We start from the raw sequence: 25,257 nt of genomic DNA on the forward strand, positions 1-25,257 counted from the left end.
GTTTGAACGTTACCATCATAATGTACATACCTCTGCTGATACCCTCAAGCTAAGCTTTCTGCCAGTGGATGGAGGTGGTCCAAGGACTTTTGAACCAAAAGCAATATGTGAAACATCTTGATTCTTATTGTTTCGAATATTTCCTGATCCTCGATTAGTTAACTGATCTGTTAAAAGATATATTTTCAAGAATCATGCTTCAGAAAAAAAATGACAACACATTATGACGCATTAGTAACAATAAATCAAACTATGAATTCTGCAGTTCTTACTTGCAAAACATGAAATCAACATTCAAAACAAACTTCTATGTAAGATAGCTGGATAAGACTTATCCAGCTAATTTACATTGGATATACAGCAGCACAACTCAGCTGCTGAATATGCCTGTGATGGCCTTATTATTTAGCCAGATGAGATATATCTGGATAAGTTAAACAGGATAAGTTAGACTTGCTCTATGGCAGGTCTAACGTATCCAATTAACTTAACCAGATAAGCCCGAATCTCGGCGCTTATCCAGCTAAATATCTGATTCAGTAATGGGTCGATTTTAAAATGCTAGCACGTGGAAATCCCGGCAGATACGCACGTGACTGGGTGCATTTTCAAAATGGTCCGGCTACACTCATATCTGCTGGTATGCGCAGAAATGCTGGCAGAGCAAAAAGGGACAGGCCAGAGCAGGGTCTGGATGGGGGCCGGCTGGGACAACGGCCATTAAGCTCTGTCCCGGGGAAGCGCATGCCGGCAGCCAGCCGGTGCGCCAAACTTACTCCTGCTTGGAGGAGCAAGTAAGATCTGAAATAAAAAGAATTCCGATAAGGTAGGTTTAGAGGTTGGGGAGAATCAGAGAAAGGGGAGGAAGGTAAGGTAGGGGAATAGGAAAGTATAGGCCCGATCACATCGCTGCGCGTTTGTAACTAACCGCCCCCCCTCTTGCGCGTGCGAGTTGTTCCCCGCCTGCACATGCGTGAGCCGATAAAAAAATTAGGTGCACATGTGTGTGCGGGATCGTATTTGATATTATGTGTGCGGCAATGCGCGCATGTTATAAAATCACCGCACCCATGTGTGCGCACCAGGAACTGCGCACATATGGACGCATGTGCGCATCTTTGAAAATTTACCCCTAAGGGTTTTTCCCATAGACACAAAACGGAAGTAAAGCCTTAATGAATCTGGCCCAAGTTATCCGGATGAGTAGTGTTGCCCCGATCCGCCCACGGACCTCTCACTAAATATCTGGCTAACTACTTAGCCGAATAAGTGGCTTATCCAGCTATGTGGCGCCCATTGAACATAGCCAGATATTCAGTGGGCGCTACTTATCCAGCTAAGCAGGCTTGAATATTGGCCACAAAATGTTTTATTATTCAAATTAAATCATACTTTCCAAAAAATACCTTTCTTTCTGGCTGCTTTGTTTGGGCTTTTATTTCCACATATTCCTGAAATAAGCTTATTTTTCACAGAGATATTTAGGAGGAGGTAGTTTCATGAAAGTAGATTCTTAACTCTATTACTGATGACAATATTTAAATACTATTAGCTTTGCTCTAAACAGGTTGCCCATTTCCAAGTAAAGCGGACATCATGAGATTCATTTTGTTTTGGTTTTATCCTTAAGGACTCATATTCAGAATCTCCATTAGGAATAAACAGTTATCATTATTGGTAAGTAACACATTTACAGAAGACTCAGGGCCAGATGTAAGTTTTCGGCAAAAAGTACACAGGGATGGTAACTTTCAAACCACGCGCGGGGGTGCTCTTTGGTGCGTGTCTGTTGGCGCGTGCCCAGATACGCGGTCATTTTATAACTTGCATGTGTGCATGTTATAAAATAGCCTGACCACGCATATATGTGCGCTCAATTTTAAAGTGCGCATGCATCTATGCAAATAAATCCCACTTCTGTGTGTAAGTCGGGAAATTTTAAAAGGGGCGCACGCCCATGCCATTGCCAGTTTCATAAGTTCATCCACCAGTTCACCCATTTAATAGCTAGGGCCTCCAACCCCCCCTAATTTAATAGCCTTCATTCCTCCCAGACACTTTAAATCCATGGGAAATGGTTCTTTTGGTTTATTTTTTAACTTACACTTTGTCCCTAGGAGATGTAAACTTACACATCATGGGACCTGTGACGCACGACCAGGCATGTAAGTATTTACATGTACATCTCTTGGCCATGCCCTGAAACACCCATGACCCATCCAAGTTAATTAAGTTGACTTAGAAAATAGCCACTGCTATTACTAGCAACAGTAATATGGAATAGACTTAGTTTTTGGGTACTTGCCAGGTTCTTATGGCCTGCATTGGCCACTGTTGGAAACAGGATGCTGGGCTTGATGGACCCTTGGTCTGACCCAGTATGGCATGTTCTTATGTTCTTACTTGATGATTTTTGAAAAATTTTAAGAAGTGTGAACAGTGTGAGATAAAGATAACGGGCTGGATTTTAATATCTACGCCCGATTTTATAACATGTGTGCACAGCTGCGCGCATGTTATAAAATCCGGGGTCGGCGCACACAAGGGGGTGCACACTTGTGCACCTTGCGTGCGCCGAGCCCTAGGGGAGCCCCGATGGCTTTTCCTGTTCCCTCCGTGGCTGCTCCGAAATCGGAGCGGCCTCGGAGGGAACTGTCCTTCCACCCCCCCCCCCCAACTTCCCCTCCCTTCCCCTATCTAACCCCAGCCCTACCTAAATCCCCCCCCCCACCTTTGTTTTGTTATTTATGCCTGCCTCTGGGCAGGCGTAGGTTGCGCGCACCGGTACTTGGCCGGTGCGTGATCCCCGGGCCCAGCAGCAGTGGAGAGGCCTCTGGCCACGCCCACGCCCCACCCCAGACCGCCCCTCCCAGACCCCTTCCCGCCCATTTTTTCAAGGCCCGGGACTTACACGCGTTGACGTAAAAGGGGTGCGGCCCTGCAAGATGGTGCAAGGCTGGTTCGTGAAGAGAATAGAGATTGTGTTTAAATTCCGTGTCAGCATGGAGTGATGAAGTGTTTTGTAGCGCCATTAGTGTTATAAGCAATGAAAAGAGAAGAATCTCGAAGTGTTCTGATATGATGGCAACACTATAATTTCTGGAAAGAGGAGAGGACATGGTGAGGCGTTATGTATTGAAACCATAGGAGAAACATAGTCAGTTTGATGCGGAAGCGCGACGGTGATTGAAATAGTTTGGATGTGAATTCTACAAAGGAATGCATAATAATCGCTAAACCCAACATCTCTATGATATATTGGACCACTATTTGCAAATACAATTGTGTTAGTTTAAAAAAATAAGGTAACAAGTTGAGACACGTTTGAGAATTCGAGAGACCGACGTACCTGAGGAAACCCTGAGAGACGGTGTAAAACGAGGCTCTCATTGGACAACATGAGGACAGTATGATATAATATCACCATTCGAGTGCCTGTGATAATTATCGTTGTATCATGTAAGATACATTAGAATAATAACAACTGTAGTGCAGGATATAATTATTTTATAATCAGGAGACATTGATGTTTGAAATATACTTGAACTGCCTTATATAATGATAAATGTATGATGAAAAAATAGCATCACAGCAAAAAAAAAACATATTGTGTCACAAGTTGATTTAGGTTATATTGAGACAACTGTAGTTGTATTTTGCAAAGTATGTTTTATATGGATATGGTTTTATGTGAGGTATGTGTGAATGGTATGAATGGAATGATTGGAGGGTAAAGTATGAATGGGGTATATGATATGGTATTTTAGCTAATATAATGGGATTATAATAGGTGATATATGGTAAAGTGGTCCATATGTGTAAGAAATTGTATGTTTGAGACATTGTTGTAAACAGATTGTATAAAATAAAAATACAGTATAGCATGTAAATTTGCCTAGGACCTCTGATTAAATATATTGGTTCACAGTGTGATATATGCATGTATATGGGTGGCTTTTAAAATTCGGTCGGCGCATGCCAGTCAGACTAGTGCATGCATCCCCCAATTGATGTGTGCATGGGCTTTTAAAATTCACCTTAAACATAGCAAGTTAATTGGATTGCCCAGTTTTAAAATAAGATATATTTTATCCACAGATTTAAATTCAAGCAACATCAGGAAGCGAGCAATCCACACAAAATAAATTTCTGTGCAAGCAAAATAGTGATCAGGACCTTTGCCTGAAAGTAATACATGAAAGGTAAAAGCTTCACAGCTCATGCAAAGATTTTGTTTGCACAGCTTTTTATTATTGATTTTTTTTCCATGCTGAAGCTGCAGGAAACTAAATCCTTGCATAAAAGTTATGCTACTTCAAAACTGTGCAACTAAACTGACTTGTATGATTTTGTTTGAAAATTAAATCTGGTTTGTAATCCCTTAAACACGTATACCAAATATGCTTACAATTTGTACCATTATGCTTTGCAAACATGCCACTGGGCTAAAGTAAAATAAAAATATTTTACAGCATGTTATTGTTAGCATACAGAAAAGTTCTAAATGTGCTCTTTCTGACTTGTGATATATCAAATATAAAAACTAAAATTATTACATTCATTTGTGTTATATCAGTTTAGTGTGCACTAAAACACTAGGGCATACTAAAATTAAGCAAATTAACAAAATAATACATATGGGAAAACAAAACAATAGAAACCTTATAAGTCCAAGGGAGATATAAAGTATTGGAAGCAAAATTATTCTAAGCACAAAAGAAAAGCGGGACCTGGGAGTGACTGGCTAAAGAGACAGCAAAGGCCAGAAAGATACTTGGCTGCATAGGCAGAGGAATGGCCAGTAGAAAAAGGGAGGTGATACTGCCCTGTATAGGTCTCTGGTGAGTACTGTATACAATTTAGAGTACAATTTAGAGTACTGTATACAATTCTGGAGACTGCACCTTCAAAAGGATATAATCCATTTGGAGTCAGTGCAGAGTTGGGCACTAAAATAATCAGTGGAATTTGTTCTAAAGCATATGGGGATAGAGCTAAGATCTAGAGAAAAGGTGAGATAAGGAGATTTCAAAGAGACATTTAAATACCTCAAAAGTTTCCATGCACAAGAGGCAAGCCTCTTTCAACAGAAAGAAGGCTCTAGAACAAGTGGTCATGGGATGAGGTTCAATGGGTGTAGATTCAGAAGTAATCTTAGGAAATATTTCTTTACAGAGAGGGTAATGGATGCATGGAAAGGCCTCCCAGTGGAGGTGGTAGAGAAAAAAAACCCCAAGAATTTAAGAAAGCATGGGATAAATACAGGGGATCTCTTAGGAAATTATGGGCCGAATTTTAAAAGATTTGCGCGCGCCGGGCCTATTTTCAAAAGGCCCGGCAATGCGCGTAAAGTCCTGGGACGCGAAGTCCCAGGGCTTGCAAAAAGGGACGGGGAGAGGGCAGGTGGCGGGGCAGGGTCAGAGGCTCCCGGCACAGCGGCCACTTGCTGCTGTGCTGGGGATAGTGCGCCGGCTCTTGGAACAAAAGCCCAAAAAGGAAAAAGGTAGGGGGGGAAAGGGCAGGGGAGGTTGGAGAAGGGAAGGAGGGGTGGTGGGGTAGGGAAGTTCCCCCCGATGCTGCTTCAATTTCGGATCGGCCTGGGAGGGAACGGGGGAAGGCAGCGCGGCTTGGCGCGGGCTCGGCCTGCACAAGGTGCAAAATTATGCATCCCCTTGCGTGTGCCAACCCCCAATTTTATAACACGCGTGCGCGTGCCGAGTAGCGCGTGCACATGGACGCGCTCATGCATCTATTAAAATCTACCCCTATGGGTATAATAAAGCTTAATTAATTGGGCAGATGAGCAGATTAGATCGGCCATATGGTCTTTTTCTGTATCATGTTTCTATGTTTCTATGAGTGGAATGGCACAGAAAAGCTGAACTAGCATTTACTCTACATAGTGACATAGTGAGGGCAAAGGCTAGTGGCTGCCAGTATTCAAAATGGCGCCGGCGCTATTCTTTCCCCTCACTATGTCACAGGGGCTGACCCTCGGCCCCTGTGACATAGTGAGGGCAAAGGTAGCGCCGGCGCCATTTTGAATACTGGCAATACGGCCCGAGTACAGGAGGTCGCTCCCGGACTCCTGCTGGACTTTTGGCATATCTTGTGGGGGTCAGGAGGCCCCCCCCCCAAGCTGGCCAAAAGTCCCTGGGGGTCCAGCGGGGGTCCAGGAGCGATCTCCTGCACTCGTGCCGTCGGGTACCAGGAACCAAAATGACGCTGATAGCCTTGCCCATACTATGTCACAGGGGCTACCGACGCCATTGGTCAGCCCCTGTCACATGGCAGGAGCACAAGATGGTGCCGATGGCCATGTGACAGGGGCTGACCAATGGCACCGGTAGCCCCTGTGACATAGAAGGTCAAAGGCTATCGGCACCATTTTGAACTGGTACCGGGGCTTTGAGAGTGCAGGGGATGGTTCCCGGACCCCCCGCTGGACCACCAGGGAGTTTTGGTAAGTCTTGGGGGGGATCAGGAGGGTGGGGGGGTTGTTTAAATTGGCGGCCGAATAAGTCGGCGAAAATTCGTTGTATCCGTGGGGAATCGTGATACATTTCGCTTCCCCACGAATACAATGAATATTGGCACATCCGTTGTGGATTGCCAATACGAAGGGACCGAATGCACACCCCTAGTGAGTAGCAGCAGGATATGCAGGGTTCAGGAATAGAGCCTCATTGGTACTGTACTCACGCAGTGGACTCTCAGTATGAAGCACAGGAGCTGGAGTAAAGGCAGGCCCTCGAGAAGCGAGTACCTGGTTCCAAGGAAGAGCTCTCAGAGGCAGAGATGGTAATTCACAGATGTTATAGGCAGCGGTGTCTTCCTGGCAGAAGTGGAGTCTAAGTAGCGAGTCCAGGAACATGGGCCCTCGAGGAGCGAGAACCAGTTCCAGACTGCGACCTGAAAGATAAAAAGAGAGAGGCCCCCGAGGAGCGGGTACCCCAAATAGAGTAGGTCCAAAGGAGGCAGAGTTGCAAGGTACGGAGAGCGAATCCCATCCGTCAAAAACCTAACCTTTGCTAACTCGATTAGCTAGTAATCGCATAGGCCTTTTATCCTTGATGCATGACGTCATCACAGGGGGACGCCCCTGAGGTTTGCGCCACTGAAGGTACTTGAAGCAGGGCCGCGCAGTGCGTGCGCCCTAAGGCAGCTGAACAGCATGGCGGGAGGCAGCGTCCAAGCCGGTCCAGGGACGCCGGAGAAAACGGCAGGCAGACGCCACGGCAGCCTAACGTCCGTCAACCGCAGGAGTTGCCAGAAAGGTAAGGAGGGCGGAGTGGAGATGTCGGGCAGTGACAGTCGTAACAGTATGTCCCGGGGCTTGAAAAAAGGGGTGGGGCAGTCCGTGGCATGGCAGGGCAGGGGTGTGGCCAGAGGCCTCCGTGGGGCTGCTAGGCCGGGGGATTGTGCTCCGGCACCTGGCCGGTGAGCGCAACCTACGCCTACCCGGAGGCAGGTGCAACTTGTAAAACAAAGTTTGGGGGGGGGGGTTAGGTAGGGCTGCAGGCAGGTTAGGTAGGGGAAGGGAGGGGAAGGTGGGGGGGGGGGGGGCAGAAGGAAAGTTCCCTCTGAGGCCGCTCCAATTTTGGAGCGGCCTCGGAGGGAATGGGGAAAGCCATCGGGGCTCCCCTAGGACTCGCCGTGTGCAAGGTGCACTAGTGTGCACGCCCTTGCCCGCGCCGACCCCGGATTTTATAACATGCGCACGGCTGCACGCGCATGTTATAAAATCGGGCGTACATTTGTGCGTGCTGGGTTGTACGCACAAATGTACGCCCACGCGTACGTCTTAAAATCCGGCTCTTAGGGTGCATACATCCTCCTTGTGACCTTGGGCAAATCACTTCAACCTCCATTGCATCAGGTACATTGTATTTATGTCCTTTGGTGATAGGGAAATACCTATAGTACCTGAATGTAATCTGCTCTGAAGTGTCTGAAAGACAATAGAAATTGAAAAATAAAAGTAAATAAATAAATAAATATCTAAAGGAACAACCGCAAGGGTTAAAAGTATCCATGGGATGTGGAGATGGTATTTTAAATCAATCTAGGAAGCCCGGATAAAATGTATTCCACAAGTTAAAGGTTGAAAGAAGACCAAATAACAGCCAGCATGGCATTTGATGCTGTGAAAAAAGCCATGAAAGCCATTAAGTCATGCTTAAAAAATTGGTCCTAATAAGGATAATAGGAACAAGTATTAGCATTGGCAAATTAGGTATAAAATATTAATAAGGAAAGACTAAGAGGGAATTTATGGAAAAACTTGCCAAATAGGCAAAAAACAACCTTTCCAAGTACTGAAAACTTGTTAGATTCTGGCATTAATTGACCTTGAACTCACGCCCTGGGGCTTTTGGAATTCTTCCTCTCTATAAGTCTCTTATTTACTAAGGTGGTGTTACTGTGTTGACACGTGTTAAATACTGACAGGGTCATTTTCATTTTGCATTAGGGCCCAAACACGCATTAAATAGGTGTAATGCACGTATGTCACGCAATATTGCACATTATACAAGATAATTTGTGTGTCCCTGCCCAGATACTCTCCCCTATAACAATGAACTTCTTTGCATGCAATTTGCATGCATGAATAATGCAAATGCGTGCAAAGAAGGTCATTACTAGGCAATTCTATGGTAATATTTTATTGAAGCTGACCGAGAAGGTGGTCAGCATGATAAAATAACTACACTTCCCTGGCATGCGTTAGATATGTGGCAAGAGGTCCAGGACTATAAAGCAGGTCCCATGGCTCCTGCCGCACATTTAAAGTGACAGGGAAAAAATACATATAATAAAAAAAACAGCGGCCAAACAGGGAGGTTGAGTGGGGGTCATTGCTGAACCCCGTTTCAACCCAGGGCCGCTGGTCGAGGTGGTTCCAACTCTCCAAAAATAAAGTTACAAGTAAGCATATGTCAGCGGAAACGGTGGCCCTCCCCCTTCCCTGATTAGCAAGCCCCCCTCCCTCGAGCCCCCCCGAATGAGCAATCCCCCTCCCCCTCTCCCCTGAATGAGGAATCTCCCTGCCCCCTGATGAGCAAGGCTCCCACCTTCCAAGTCCCCTGAATAAGCAATCCCACCTCCCCTTCCCCAGCACCCCAAATGAGAAAATCCCTCTTCCCACGGCCCTGGTGTCCTTTGCCATTTGCCAAATGTTTTGCTCCCAGCGCATCATGTGTTGCCTCGACATCAATGCTGGTAGCTATTTATTTATTGACATAATTTATATTCCACTGATACAAAAGTCTCGAGGGATCTTATTGTGTTTGAGGCATTGTGGACTCTTGGTCGCAATGGAGATGACTCCGCCCATGGGAGGAGCCCCGTGGGGAACCACTGCGATAGGCTGACACAGTTTGCAGACACAGAATGGATAGAGTATTTATTGTACTGCTGTATATAGATGGTAAAACAGGAAGGTAAGGCACTGATCCACGAGGTGCCAATACGCTCAACAGGCTCAGAAGTATAGTCTCACCCAGATGTTCACGATAGGCAGGAGCCCGCAGTGCGGGTAACGCCGCGGCTGGTGGGTGGAGTTGGAGTGCCGGTTCGTAGAGGTACTCACAGAGTGAAGGCGTCTTCCTGATGGTAGAATGTGGAATTGGCGTAGCATCTCCTTGTCTGTAATATTGGCCAGTGGTTTCCAGGAGTTTTCCTCTAAGCCATAGTTCTCCTAAGAGATGAGGTACTCCCATGTCTTGCCTCTTTTACGTACATCAAGGATGTCGTCAACGGCATATTCAATGTCATCCTCTGTGTCAAGGCTGATGGGCTCTGGTTCTTTTCTGGAGAAGTTGGAGAGTATCACTGGCTTTAGTAGAGATACATGAAATGCATTGTGTATCTTCATTGATGGCGGCAGTTTGAGACTGTATGTTAAATTTCCTAATCGCCAAAGGATGGCAAAAGGTCCCACAAAGCGAGGAACAAATCTTGCAGAAGGGAGCTTGAGTTGGAGGTATTTTGTGCTTAACCAGACCTTGTCGCCTAGCTGGAACTGAGCTGCCTTTTGATAATGGGCATCATAGGTTCTCTTTGCCTTTTGTCCTGCTTTAAAAAGGAGCTCCTTCATCTGTCTCCAAAGCTGGGATAATTCTGCTGTGGTAGCCTGGGCAGCAGGAGAGGCTACTGTCAATGGAATAGGCAGCGGAGGTAAAGGTTGTCTCCAGTAGACAAGTTGGAAAGGGGAAGACCCCGTTGAAGAAGCAGGATGTGAATTGATGGCAAATTCTGCCCAAGACAGTAATTCAGCCCAGTCATTCTGTCTAGAGTTGACATAGGATCGCAAAAATTGTTTCAGCGTCCTATTCATCCTCTCAGTCTCACCGTTAGACTGAGGATGGTAGGCAGAAGTTAGATCTAAAGCGATGTCAAACTTCTGTCATAATGCTCTCCAAAACTTTGCAGTAAATTGCACTCCTCTGTCGGATAGGATATGTTTGGGCATCCCATGAAGATGGGATGAAGAGTTTAGCTAATTCAGTAGCAGAGAGTAATCCTGGAAATGCTACAAAGTGTGCCATTTTAGAGTGTTATGCCGGTCAGCCAAGGAGGCCGAGGCTGACTGAGCTTACCCCTTCCAGCCATGGTCCACCGCACTCCAGGTTCCCGAGGCTGGGTTCATCGGCGCCTCCTCAGGCTTCGAGGCCTACTGCAACAGCGAGAGGCCTACCCCTGCGGCCAGGACGCCGTTGCAGCGGAAGCCCTGCCCCCCCCCCCCCCCGATGTCCTCTAGACGTGTGCGGTGAAGCTGGCCCCTTTCTTAAAGGGGTCAGCTCGGGAATGCAGCCCAACACCGAGAGGCCTCCGTCCTTTTTTGGAGGTATTTATTATTTTATTTTTATTGAGATTTTTTCAAACATAACAAGTAAGTACAATGTTCCCATAATCATTTATTTATTTATTTATTTATTTATTTTAAGTTTTTCTATACCGGCATTCGCAATAGATATCGCATCATGTCGGTTTACAATTAACAAGTAGATAGGTAACAAAAAAGGTAAGAAACATCATAAGTCAAAGGTAAGAAAAATCATAAGTCAAAAGAAATTTTACAGTTCTTTCATTAGTAAAATTAAACATTCTGTATACATTGTCAAATCATTATAGGTAATAGGTGACCAAGATGTAAATAAAGCAGATTGTAAGAAATTATCTTTCATTCATAATTGAAAAGTGTAGTTAACACGTGCATTAATATAATTGTCAACCCAACAAAAAGGTACCTAGGAGTGAGTATCCAAATATGATCTCAACTGATCCAGATCATTAAAAACATATCTCAAATTTTGAAAAACAATTAAACAACGACAGGGAAAATGCAATGTAAATTTTGCCCTCTTGAAATGGTCTCCTCTCTCATTGCGATGAATTTTTTTCTCTTAATTTGAGTGTTTCTTGTGATGTCTGGAAAGACACGAACCTGCTGGCCATAGAAATTCTGCTTTTGGTATCGAAAATACGTTTTTAACACTGAATCTCTCTCAGAAGTAAAAGTGAACTGAACCAGTAAAACAGCTCTAGTGTCTATAGACATCTCAAAAGACTTCTCCAAAATGTCAGATAAATTTATATCCAAATCCAGGAAATTTCTTTGTTGTTGAATATTTTCTTGTATATTTTCTTCTCTTGGTTGAGGTAAATAATACAATTTAGAGATGGCTGGGAGCGCTTGTTCAGGATATTTCAGAATATTAATCAAGTAGCTCTTAAACAAATCATTAGGGGAGATCAATTTTACCTTGGGGAAATTTAGAATTCTTAAATTTGACCTCCTCATCTGATTTTCTATCACTTCAATTTTGTTCATTTGAAATTTTTCAGATTTTATTAAATTGCATTGAACTGCCTCCATACATTGTATGTTTTCTTCCATGCCTTTTAAGGATGTTTCCACATTTACTACTTTATTTTTCAGAGTCTGTGTTTTAGTCAAATTTTCCTATAGCATATTTGTTAACACATTTATGGATTTATTCATCGCAACTAACACAGTCCACATTTCTTCCAATGTTATTTTCTGAGGTCTTATCAAGAAGGGATCACAAATAACTTTTATTTTTTGGATCTCATCTCCTACCTCCTCCGGGCCCTTACCGACAGTGTCTCGGATCTGTGCCTCCACTTTTTGGCCTCTGGAACCTTGAATCTCCAGGTTCAACGAAGGGCTCCGAATTTCTTTGTCCCTTCTCTGAATGCCAAAACTAGGCGAGGCCGTTGTCTTCTCCAGAAATAAAGATGTCAGGTCCGCTCTTTCAAGGACTCCGGATGGCGGTTCAGGGATAGTTGGCCGCGTCCGCTCTACGCCACCCTCCCCTGCAGCTCTTCCCTCCAGCTTTCTGGAGGTATTTAAATGCTCAGCTCACTCTCTCAGGTGAGTTAGCAAGGATCGAGAAAGGATTGGAACGCCTCTGGTCTAAGCTACTCTGCCGCTTCCTTGCTGCTGCTGGAAGCTCTCTCTGCCCTTCGGGGTCATTCATCTCTAACCTGGGTACCTACTCCTCGGGGGCCCTTATGCTTTCTTTCAGGTACCTATCTGGGATACCGGGTACTCGCTCCTCGAGGGCCTGCTCTCCCTACCTTGGTGCCTACAGTTCAACTACTTCTGTCTGCCAGGATCTTCAGCAATACAGCTATCTACTTCAGTGAGTAATTAACCTTGTCAGTCTGTCTCACCTTCAGCTTCAGCACTGCGAGTCTGCATCCAGGACTTCTCTACTACCTTGCGCAGCCTACCATCTATCTGAGCGTGGGACTGGTCTCCTCTGCTGAGGACCCCTGGACTGCTTCTACTGGGTTACCTCACTGCTGCTGCTCCTGGGCAGTACCACCAAGCTGTATAATAAATACGAATTCTCTGTGTCTGCGTGTATAGAGTCTAGCCTAGTACTGTGGTTCCTCACGGGGCTCCTCCCCATGGGAGTGGCCATTACCGCAGTACCCAAGAATCCACTCCAACAACTCAAAACCATAACATAGAGAAATGGTCGACCGTAACACATATGGTGTTGTTGCCGCTGGATGATGGCAGTTCCACTACAAAATCAGTAGCGATATGGGTCCAAGGTTCATCCGGTGATGGTAGAGGTTGTAATAAACCCCCCCAAGGTCGCCCGGGTGGTGGCTTTTGCTTGGCACAGGCAGCGCAGGAACCCACGTACGCTTGCATGTCCTGCTTCATGGTTGTATCAATCACACAGGGTTATTCTCTACCCTTATACTTAACAAATATAATATCAACACATAAGGGTACTATTAATGTTTATTTACAGCATACAGTTACAACATACAATTACAGCATACAGTTTAACATATTTATTCTTGGGAGGTGGTTGTACGTGAAAAAATATAAAAAAGATTTGAAAGTATGGATATGTATTAAGAAAAGCTGATACCAGTGGTGTGATTAAGAGGAGTCAATTATAAGGGAAAGTTGGGATATGGTGCAATAAGTATAGTGGGGAGTTGTTTTAATATGTTTTTGTGATGTTAACATGATGAATGTGGATGGATGAATGTGTGAATTTTAAAAGGTATGGGGTATTTATTATAATGTAATAGGGTTGTTAATGCACTTTACAGGTGTCCAGAATCTGTACTGTATTTTTGATTATGATTATGTATTGAGACAGTGAAGAAACTGCATCTGGTACAATACTTTAATAGTTGAAATTAATAAAGAATATATATGTTAAACTGTACGCTGTAATTGTATGTTGTAACTGTATGCTGTAAATAACATTAATAGTACCCTTATGTGTTGATATTATACTTCTTCATGGTTGGCCACCAATAGTATCTTTCCAACATTGCCAAGGTGTGACTCTGTCCAGGATGGCCTGCCAGTCGAGAATCATGTGCCCATTTCAACAGTCTTTTTCTTAAAATTCTGGCCACCACAGTCTTCCCAGCAGGTACCGTGTGGGTGGCTGCGAGAACCACTCTTGCAGGATCGATGATATGATGGGGTTCATCTGGCACGTCCTGAGGTGAGAAGGAGCACGATAGGGCATCATCCCGGGTGTTCTTTTCTCCTGGATGGTATTTCAGAAAGAAATCAAACCTGTTGAAAAACAGGGACCATCTTGCCTGATGGTGGTTGAGTCGTTGAGCATATCGAAAGTACTCTAGATTCTTGTGATCGGTGTATACTACTATTTGGTGTTGTGCGCCTTCTAGCCAGGGACGCCACTCTTCAAAAGCCAATTTGATCGCGAGAAGCTCCTTGTCTCCTATCCCATAGTTTCTCTCAGCAGGTGAGAATCGTCTAGAAAAGAAGGAGCAAGGATGGAGCACATTGGATTCGCTGTATTGACTTAGAACCGCCCCCATACCAACGTTGGATGCGTCAACCTCCACGATGAAAGGACGGTGTGGGTCAGGGTGGCGGAGACACGGCTTCTTTTGAAAAGCCTCTTTGAGTGTCATGAAGGCTGAGATGGCTTCAGGAGACCAATTGGCAGGGTTGGCTCCCTTCTTGGTCATAGCAGTTAGAGGGACTGTCAATGATGAGTAGTTTTTAATGAAGGAGCGGTAGTAATTGGTAAATCCTAAGAAGCGATGTAATGCCTTCAGGCCTGTGGGTTGAGGCCAGTCCCCGATACACTCAAGTTTCTTGGGGTCCATTTGAAAACTGTTTTTCGAAATGATGTATCCCAGGAAGGGTACAGCTTCTTTGTGAAATTTGCACTTCTCAAGCTTAGTGTACAGGTGGTACTCACGCAGGCGTCTTAGGACTTTCTTAACATCCTCCTGATGACTTTGCAGATCCTGAGAAAAGATTAGTATATCATCAATATATACTCTACACATTGATACAGTAAGTCCCGTAAGATGTCGTTCATCATATTTTGAAAGACTGCAGGTGCGTTACTTAAACCGAAGGGCATGACGAGGTATTCAAAGTGTCCATCATGGGTGTTAAAAGCAGTCTTCCATTCATCTCCTTCTCGAATACGCACCAAGTTGAAAGCTCCTTTTAGGTCCAATTTGGAGAATATTTTGGCCCCTTGGAGTCTATCAAACAGTTCAGATATTAAGGGCAGGGGATACCTGTCCTTGATGGTAATCTCGTTCAGACCCCTATAGTCGATGCAGGGGCATAAGGTGCCATCCTTTTTTCCTACAAAAAAGAAGCCTGTACCAGCAGAGGATATGGAAGGTCTGATAAATCCCTTTTATAGATTTTCCTGTATGTAGGTAGACATAGCTTTGGTCTGAGCTACAGAAAGAGGGTAGATTCTTCCTTTGGGAGGTTCAGAGTTTGGCTTCAGATTTATGGCACAATTGAACTCTCTGTGTGGAGGAAGCACATCAGCTGCTTGCTTAGAAAAAACATCCTGAAAGAAGGTGTATTGTGGAGGTAAGCCAGGTAATGATGGAGTGGTAGGCACGCAGATGAGCAGTGAAACTTCAGCAAGACACCGATCATGACAGTCTGGTATCCACCGGGACAGTTCCAAGGTAGCCCAATTAAATTGTGGCATATGGTCTTGAAGCCACGGCAGACCCAACACCACCAGATGCATGGCTTTTTCCAGCACTAGAAAGGAAATTGATTCTGAGAGTAGGGCTCCAGTGCACAGACCAATGGCCTGGGTGATCAATGAAACTTCTCCAGGAAGTGGTATTCCATGGATGGATGACAATAGCAGAGGCTTATCTATTGGTGTGGTAGGAATCCTCAGATGTTCGACCAAGTGCTTCAGAATAAAATTACCTCCAGCACCGGACTCAATGAGAGCAAGAGTCTGAAATTCGAGATCTCCGCAAAGCAGGGATACAGGTAAAGATAATGGAGGAGTAGGAGAGGTAAGGTCCAGGAGAAGTCCTCCTGCAGATCCCAGGCCCGTCAGTTTCCCGAACAAATGGGACAGGTTTGGACTGCATGGCCCGATTGGCCACAGTACATGCACAGGCCCATGTGCTTGCGGTAACGTCTCTCCTTAGAGGTTAAGTGGCTTCGGCCTAGTTGCATAGGCTCTTCCTCTTCTAGGGGTGTAGACGGTAAGCTGGAAGCAATAGGCATAGATTTTGGATGGTTAGCCCCCACTGTAGACTTTCGTGGACACTTAGCCTCTTGAGTACGATCGCGGATACAGCAGTCAATTCTCCCTGTTAGTTCCATCAGGGATTCAAGGGATTCAGGCAAATCACGAGCCACTAGTTCGTCCTTTATGCGAGAGTTGAGACCCTCCATGAATATGGCATATAGGCATCCAGTGTTCCAATGCAGTTCGGATGCTAGAGTCTTAAATTCAATGGCAAAGTCTGTAAGTGGTTTGTTACCTTGCTGAAGGTTGAGCAAGGTGGATCCAGCGATGGTCTGGTGAGCCGGGTCTTCAAACACAGACTTAAAAAGTTGTAGAAATCCTGATAGGTCATTCAGAATAGGATCTTCATGTTCCCATAGTGGTGAAGCCCAGGCTAGGGCTTGTCCTTCAAGGAACAACAGGATGTAGGTGGTCTTCGAAGCCTCAGTGGGAAAGAGGGTAGGCTGTAAAGCAAAATGCATGCTACATTGATGAACCCTCTGCACATCTTGGCTTCACCCGTAAAGCAGGTAGGTGTAGATAAAGGCACAGTGGTATTGAGGGTTACCACTGGGAACAGCAATTCCTTCGCAGGAGCTGAGGAGTTCAGTTGAGCGTGTAACTGATTGAAGGCAGTAGCAAGGTTCGCCAAAGACTTTTATTGTTCTGTAATCTGCTGGGCTAGGCCAGAAATGGCCTGCAGGGCTGCAAGCTGAGCCGAATCCGTGGAGTTAGCAATCTGTTGCGTTTGAGGCATTGTGGACTCTTGGTCGCAATGGAGATGACTCCGCCCATGGGAAGAAGCCCTGTGGGAAACCACTGCTATAGGCTGGCATAGTTAGCAGACACAGAATGGATAGAGTTTACTGCTGTAAATAGATGGTAAAGCAGGAAGGTAAGGCACTGATCCAGGAGGTGCCAATATGCTCAACAGGCTCAGAAGTATAGTCTCACCCAGATGTTCACAATAGGCAGGAGCCCGCAGTGCGGGTAATGCCGCGGCTGGTGGGTGGAGTTGGAGCGCTGATTTATAGAGGTACTCACAGAGTGAAGGCGTCTTCCTGATGGTAGAATGTTGGGACCGAAGTCCATGGTGCAGGATATGAAGAGATAGGCCCTCGTGGAGCAAGTACCCAATGGTCCAATATCCTGGAAAATGAATAAGAGAAAAGACCCCCTAAGGAGCGGTTGTCTAGGTTAGTGAGGACCCTGAAAGGAGTTGGAAGCGAGAGACCCCCGAGGAGCGGGTGTCTAGAGTTTCTGCTGGAGCGAGAACCCTTAGCGAATGGAGGCGTCTAAGCTAGCAGCTTAGAGCAGGCAGAATAGCAAAACGAAGTCTTTGCTAACTCAAATTGGTAGCAGAAGCGGAGGCTAGTAATACCCGGAAGTACTGACTTCATGCGGTGGGACCGCCCCCGAGGTTCCCGCCATGACGTGTATTTGAGCATCAGAGATGTGTGCGCTCGCACCCTAGGAGGCCACGGGAGTGAGCATGGCGGATGGGGACGCCTATGCTGGTCTGAAAACCCGAGGCCCGCAGGACTCGGCACCCGAGACAGCCATCTTGCCCAAAGAGAGGGAAAGGGGAGCAAAAGAGGTAAGGCAGAGCGGTCGCAGCCCTCTGCTACCGATGGTCGCAACAGATCTCAATTGTACATACATAAAAATACAGCACAAATAGTAGACACAGCAGATTACATACTAATTAAATATACAAATGAACATTCAAATTAGCACAAATTATAATTCCAGTGACAACATCAATTTACAGGCAATCTATAAAAGCACATATGAACAAATGAGTTTTTAAACCACTTTCTAAACTGAAGGAAGTCACTTTCCACTCTGATCGTGTCTGGCAGTGCATTCCAGATGACAGGGTATTAGTCGAGATTCAACTAAGTGAATGCGCTTAAGGGAAAGAATTTCTAGTAAGTTTTGGGATGCTGAACGAAGAGTGTGAGTTGGATGATATATTTGAATAGATGAGTAAATGCAAGCAGGCGTAAGGCCATGAAGGGCTTAAATACCAGAATGAAAACTTTGAATTTCACATGCCAGATGTAACTTTGCTAAAACTGTGAAATATGGTTCCTTAATGTAATCCCTGAAAAAAATCTGGCTGCTGAATTTTGCATTAGCTGAAGTGAGTGAAGGTAGGAATGTGGAAGACCTAGAAACAGTGCATTACAGTAATCTAAGGAAGAAAGACTCAGTGACTGGGTGACCAAACAGAAATCTGAGTCCTGGAGAAAAGGATTAAGTGACCATAACTGATGAAGCCTGAAATACAAAGACTGTACTACCACGTTAATATGTGGATGTAAAGACAGAGGGGCATCTAGGCCTGGATTTGTCACTAGGCACACTAAGCCTGTGCCTTATCTGGGGGGGGGGGGGGGAGGGGGAGGGAGGGGGGAGGGAAGGTTAAGTAGTCAAATGAGAGATGAGGTGAGGGAAAGGAAAGAAGAGTGACAGAGGGAGGGGGTTAGGGTGTCAAATATGAAGGGAAGAGAATGGGGTAAGTAGTAAGAAGGGTATGAGAGGGAAGGGAGTGGAGGTGAGAGAAGAGGGTGAGTAACAGAGGGATAGATATTTAAGGGAAGAAAAGGAAAGGCAGTGTGAATGGGGGAAGGAAGGGGAGTGAGTAAGAGGAAAGGGAGAACATAAGAACATAAGAAATTGCCATGCTGGGTCAGACCAAGGGTCCATCAAGCCCAGCATCCTGCTTCCAACAGAGGCCAAACCAGGCCACAAGAACCTGGTAATTACCCAAACACTAAGAAGATCCCATGCTACGGATGCAATTAATAGCAGTGGCTATTCCCTAAATAAACTTGATTAATAGCTGTTAATGGACCTCTCCTCCAAGACCTTATCCAAACCTTTTTTGAACCCAGCTACACTAACTGCACTAACCACATCTTCTGGCAACAAATTCCAGAGCTTTACTGTGCGTTGAGTGCAAATTAATCTCATGCATATTCATTTTGGATATCATGAAAACTAGACGGGCTGGGGGTTCCCCAGGACAGGTTTGGAACTATTGCACTAGTCCATACACTGAGAGTGCAAACAAACCTAGGAATTTCTCTTAAAACTTTACACACCTGAGGTAAATTAGGTGGCAGTGTTACAAGCACTGATGGTAATGTTAAAACACCGAGCAAAGGAATATGGGTGCGCGTTTGCCTGCTTGTGCCCATTTTATAACATAAGCGCATATATGTGTGCATGGTATAAAATAGGCTGTACATGTGCACATGTGCCTGAAATTTTAAGTAGATGTGCACCTATGTGTGCAAATGCCACTTCTACCGCATAAGTGGGGGGATTTTAGTAGACACATGCACCGACACAATTGCCAGTTTTCTCAGTTCATTCCCAGTTTGCCCAGGCCCTTTTACTACCATAATTTCTAATCTGTTTGATATCCCCTTATATCCTTATAATTTTCTTATAATGTGCTGTTTTGACATCTCTCTTTGTTGAATGTAAACCGATGTGATGTTTTTCACTAAATGAATGTCGGTATACAAAAACCCGCAAATAAATAATAAATAAAAATAGGCCTTCCAACCCTCCCCCCCCCCAGTTTAATAGCCTCCCTTTTACCCTGTTAACCCTGACCTTTAAAATCCCGTTCTCTTTTTTTTTTTCTTGTTTTCTAACTTACACACCATCCATAGCAGAAGTATAGTTACGCGAAAGGGGACCCTGGTGCACGCTTGTGCGCGTAAGTATGTATGCGCATGTTTCATTGTGAAATCCAGAAACACCCATGCCCTGTTCAGACCACGCCCATGCCTCCCCCCTCCCTTTTCCAGAAAATGTATTTGTGCTCATAGCGCGCTGGCCCAACTTGTGCATGTTTTTCCCAGTTTTGGCACTCAACGGGCTTTTAAAATTCACCTTACTGGTAGGTGAGTTTCAATAGCCTGGTATTTCTCCAGAGAAAATCATGACAGGTAATGAATCACCCTGATACCAATTTCTCTCATAAGCAAGATGAGCTATCCATAAATATATCGCCAGAGTGGTAATAGCTATCTCATTAACAGATTTAAGCTGAGATAGGTGTTAAAGAGTGAAAGTGGGAAAAGAAAAGAGTGAATGATTGGGAATTCAAAGGGGATGTGAAAAGGACTCTTTTATATGTTTGTGTGAGGGTGAGCTCATATGTGAGTCAGAACGTGTGTGTGTGTGTGTGTGTGTGTGTGTGTGAAATATGGCGTGTGTGATTCAATGAACTATGCTCTTCTTGTGAGAACTCACATGCACACCAGTCGCAGGCAGGGGGGTGAAGGGAGGTGACCCATGTAGACTGTAGGAAATGGTGAGTTTGAGTGTCCCTAACAGGTAGGCAAGCATCCTGAGCATTTGCCTGACATGCTCTGAGTAACTGTGTGCATGAGAGAATCAGTGAGCAAATGAGTAAGAATGAACATGTCTGTGTTAGAGAGTGTGTAAGTATATGAGAAAGATAGACGATAAAGTCTGTGCACAACCTCCAGCCCTTTAGATTCCAGCATGATTGCAATCTAAAGTCCCAGGTATGGAGAGTGGGGGATTTTTAAAATCCTTATACATTTTAATTATTATTGGGTGTTACTTGATATGTTTGCTATTTTGAAATATGTTATTAGTGTTTGTGAGATTTTTAAACATTTTTGAGTTTTTAATTATTGGTTCAATTTGTCAGCTGTTTTGAAATATTTTTATTAGAATATTTTTACTATTATATTTGATGTATTGTATTTTTTAATGTTATTATTGTTGTATGTTTTTCCATTGGATGTGCACTGCATACAGAGCCAGGCTTCTTATAGTTTTCAGTTAAGTTTTTCTCTGTACGTTTCTATTTATACTTTATGGTGTATTTATTCTGTGTTTGGTGAGGGTTTGTATTCTGCATGTGTGTCCATGGTGAGGTATTCTGTTAGCAAGTACTTTTTGTATAGGGGTCTATAGCAGCTTGGCTAATAGGAAGTGCAAAATTTGATTTGGTGTACCACAAGGTTTGAGAAAACTTGAAAGTGTGCCATGAAATAAAAAAGGTTGAGACACACCATTACTTTATTTTTGTTTTGAGTTGGTCAATGTTAATTTCATTGGTAGTGTGCTACCCTGGGGGAGGGCGGGGACACCTCCAAAAGTGCCTAGGGGTGACAAAAACCTAAATCTGTCCCTGGGAGAATCCACTATAACACCCAGGTCATGCCTTGGAGATCCATAGGGATTAACTGTCTTTTGAAAGAGAAGCTCAAGGGGGCTTCTGCCATAGCCGTTCTTAATAGCATAACAATTTTAGTTTTACCGATATTTAGGGCAAGCATATTGTTAAATATCCAACCTCTAATATGTGAAATACAACAGGATAACTTTGAAAATGCCAGATCTATTGTCGAAGAGATGGGGAAGTAAACTTTTATATCATCCACTTATTGTTTGAATTTGATGTTGAGGTGGCAAATAACCAAACAAAGAGGTGTTTAGGACAGGTGAGAGCGAAGGACCTTGGGGCACCCCAGTAGTTAAAGAGTACAATGAAGAGGATGCATTGCCAAGAAACACTGTGAAAGAGTGCTCATTCAGAAAAGAGGTGGACCATAAGAGAACAGTAAATGAAACAGCTATACTACCTGTGTTGCTGTAAGATCCTACAGCACTGCTGGTATTTTGTGCTACCAGTGTTGCTATCGAGGCAGTCCTAAATAGTAATGGCAGAACTTCAAAACAGTGTACAAAAATGCAATAGGCAATAAAATATTACATACGATAATCAATCAAAAAGCAATAAAAATAACATTACATACAATAATCAAAGTGTATTAGAAACCAACAAAAATAACATCAGAAAACCCCTCTCCTAAATGTAATATTTGCCATTAATCAACAAAATTAAAATAATATTATAATTCATGAAATCTTGAAGACAAACTAGCAACTAAACTTTTACAGGCCATTAATCAAAAACTTGTACAAACAGGCAGGATTTAATTAATTCCCTAAATTTAGGAAATTATTCTCCAAATGAATATCCACAGGTAATGAATTCCACATCAAAGGGGCTTGATATTGAAAAGTTGATTGTCTCGTTCCTTCCAAATGTATTTTTTCAGAAGGCAATTACAAAAGTCCTTTTTGAGAAGATCTTAAATTCCATGAATCAGCAAATTGGAAAGATAATTTAGGATACCTTTTGACAGAACTTTGTGTCTCACGACATTGAATTTTAAAAACCACTCTGCAACAATCAGGCAACCAATCTAAATCTTTAACTACTGGAGAGATATGAACAAATTTAGACACACCTTTAATCATCTTAGCAGCTTTATTCTGCAGTAACTATATGTGCTTTAAACTGTTCTCAGTAATCACTAAGAGAGTTGCAATAGTCAATTTTAGACTGGTCTAGAGCACACAATAGCCTAATTAAACTTGACATACACAAATAAGGTTTTAGTCTCCAAATCATTCGCAAACTGAAAAAAACTGATTTAGACATACAGGAAATCTGCTTAGATATAGAAAGTGTGCAGTAAAGATTCATCCCCAGAATTTTGATTAGCTTGACCAGAGGTAATGTCCAGATTCTGGATACGTGGAGTCAGATTAATATTCAATTTATCTCCAGCAATCCATATCGCCTCCGATTTAGACACAGTGCTAGGCCAGTGCACGTACTCCGCCGATAACCCGGCACTATGCTTGGAGCAAGGCGGGGGGGGGGGGGGGAATGCGGGCAGCCACTCACTTGGCTGGGCCCAGCAGCTTGGCACATGCAATGATGCGTTGCTAGTGCGATAATGTCAGCCTGCAGACACGGGCATGCCCGAGGATCCTGTGGGCCGGCCCAGATGCAAGGCAGCCTAAGAGCAGGGTGGAACAAGTCCAGAAAGGGCATGCCACAGGGAGGGAGCTGGTGATTGGGGGTTGTCCGGGCTGCATCCAACATGCCCACTGGGCTATTTGAAGCTGGAGGCCAGCTTGGGGGGGGCGGGGGCAGAATCAGAGGCATGGGGAAGGGAACACTAGGCTCGGCTCCTGTGCCATTCCTTTTGTTCCTGTTCCCCACGCTGCTGCCTTCTCTGCACCGAGATGTATGTCCTTTCCTCCTCTACTGGCTGCAAATTTGGCCATAATTTGATTGGCATTGCCTTCACCTAAAGAAGTAATGCTGCACTTAAAATAAAAAAGCAAATAGGAAGGAAGTTTGTTTGCCTGGCAAGAGTGCATATTAATAGCCTTTATCAGCATCATGCCCAATGTTCGACCCCCTGATAACACAGCTCCACCTTCTGAGGAAACAGGGAGTATGCAGCCTTCCAACCTCCCCCCCCCACTCCACCAGGGCAGATCAGGGGGGTAGGGATGTGCAGAGCAAAAGTTTATGTTCATAAGTCCATAAGTCGAAAGGGGGTCCCATTTGCGGTCAATATGGACATATGGAGAATTCCATAAGTTGAGTCTATGTCCATACGTGCAAATAAAAATTTAAACCCCTCACCCTCCTTAACCCCCCCCCCCCCCCAAGACTTACCACAACTCCCTGGTGATCCAGCGGGGAGTCAGGACGCCAATTCTGAACTCCTTTGCGAGGAGCACGTGACGTCAGCACCACATCGGAGTGACGCGGAGTCACGTGATTCCCCGCGGGTTCGCTCCGGGACCCTCGTTGGGCCCAAAAGGAACTTTTGGCCAGCTTGGGGGGGTCAGGAGGCCCCCCCAACCTTTCCCACACTCCATGATCCATGCTCTGCGCAAGGATCATGGAGTGTGGGAAAGGTTCCTGGATGATTTCAATGGTATGGTGGTGTGGCTGCCTCTCCCTGTGTCAAGTTCCAACTTGAAACTGTTCTCCGATACTTCAGGGGGGGTGGTGGTGTTGGTTTCACCCTGTATTGTCAAGGAGCCTGGTGTGCGGAGATGTGACCACACAGCTGGGTAACGTCAGGGATCACACCAAATATCACCTTTTGGAATTGTTCCCAGTGGTTTTGTCACTGTTCATTTTGGGTGAGTGGCTGGCTAACCGGAGGGTGGTGTTCTGGTGTGATTACTTGGCTGTCAACCACATCATTAACTGGCAGTTTGCCAAATGCTAATCGGTTTCCGAGTTGCTGAGGGTAATGGTCTTGAGATGTTTGCAGATAAACCTGATGGCAAGGCACAACCAGATCACTGATTGTCTTTCTCATTGCAAGTGGGAAGACTTCAGGAGACTGGCAGCAGATGCCGTAGATTGGGGGATGCCAGTATCTGTATACCTCTGGAGCACTGGAGGGAGGACACACTCAACATGCTTCACCAGTCAATCACATCATTCATCTGGCGAGTATACTTGAGAGGTTTCAATGATGACATGAACTTTCTGGATACCACAGACCAGTCACAGGGTCTTGAGTTAATGCACAGGATAGTGCAATATATAGTCAGGCCGATACAGTACCTGATGGCCTGCACCCATCAGGGATACGAGGCTTGGACCTGGCCCATCCCCCAAGGACCTGTCTAACCACGAAGTCTCTTATAGGATTGGGCCAACCTTGAGCTTTGATGAAGAATGTGTAGCCCGCCAAATTGGCCTGTACTGTGTCCCGTGATGTGCCGCACTGCTTGGCTCACAGTCGGGCCAGAGTCGGGCCTATACTGTAAAAATTGCGGGAGAGCGGGCAAGCGCCCACTCTCCTGTGCGCGCGATACAGTAATTTAATTTATTTAAATTAGGGCCGGCGGTAAAAAGAGGCGATAGGGACACTAGCGCGTCCCTAGCGCCTCTTTTTGGACAGGAGCAGCGGTTGTCAGCGGGTTTGACAGCCGACGCTCAATTTTGCCGGCATCGGTTCTCGAGGCTGCTGACAGCCATGGTTTCGGAAACCGGATGCCAGCAAAATTGGCCATCCGGTTTTCAACCTGCGAGCCGCGGGCCTATTTCAATTTTTTTTTTCTTTTTTTTTTTTTACTTTTTTTAAATTTCGGGACCTCCGACTTAATATCGCCATGATATTAAGTCGGAGGGTTTTTACTGCTTTTCTGTGCACTTTCCCGGTGCCAGCAGAAATTAGCGCCTACCTTTGGGTAGGCGCTAATTTCTTAAAGTAAAATGTATGGCTTGGCTGCATATTTTACTTACTGAATCGCTCGGGAATAGCTAATAGGGCCATCAACATGCATTTGCATGTTGCGGGCGCTATTA

At 44.8% G+C, this 25,257-nt stretch overlaps 1 protein-coding gene across 2 annotated transcripts in view; it reads right to left on the minus strand.

Moving 5' to 3' along the window:
- The window catches only part of C4H3orf67 (chromosome 4 C3orf67 homolog), a 479,946-nt gene that overhangs the window by 258,131 nt on the left and 196,558 nt on the right, over positions 1-25,257 (minus strand). For both annotated transcript variants that reach the window (XM_029600997.1, XM_029600998.1), the window contains one exon: positions 31-167. In XM_029600997.1, coding sequence (XP_029456857.1) covers positions 31-167 — 137 coding nt within the window. The remainder of the gene's footprint in view (positions 1-30; positions 168-25,257) is intronic.

Source organism: Rhinatrema bivittatum, chromosome 4, assembly GCF_901001135.1.
Source record: "Rhinatrema bivittatum chromosome 4, aRhiBiv1.1, whole genome shotgun sequence".
In the NCBI taxonomy this organism is placed as follows: domain Eukaryota; kingdom Metazoa; phylum Chordata; class Amphibia; order Gymnophiona; family Rhinatrematidae; genus Rhinatrema; species Rhinatrema bivittatum.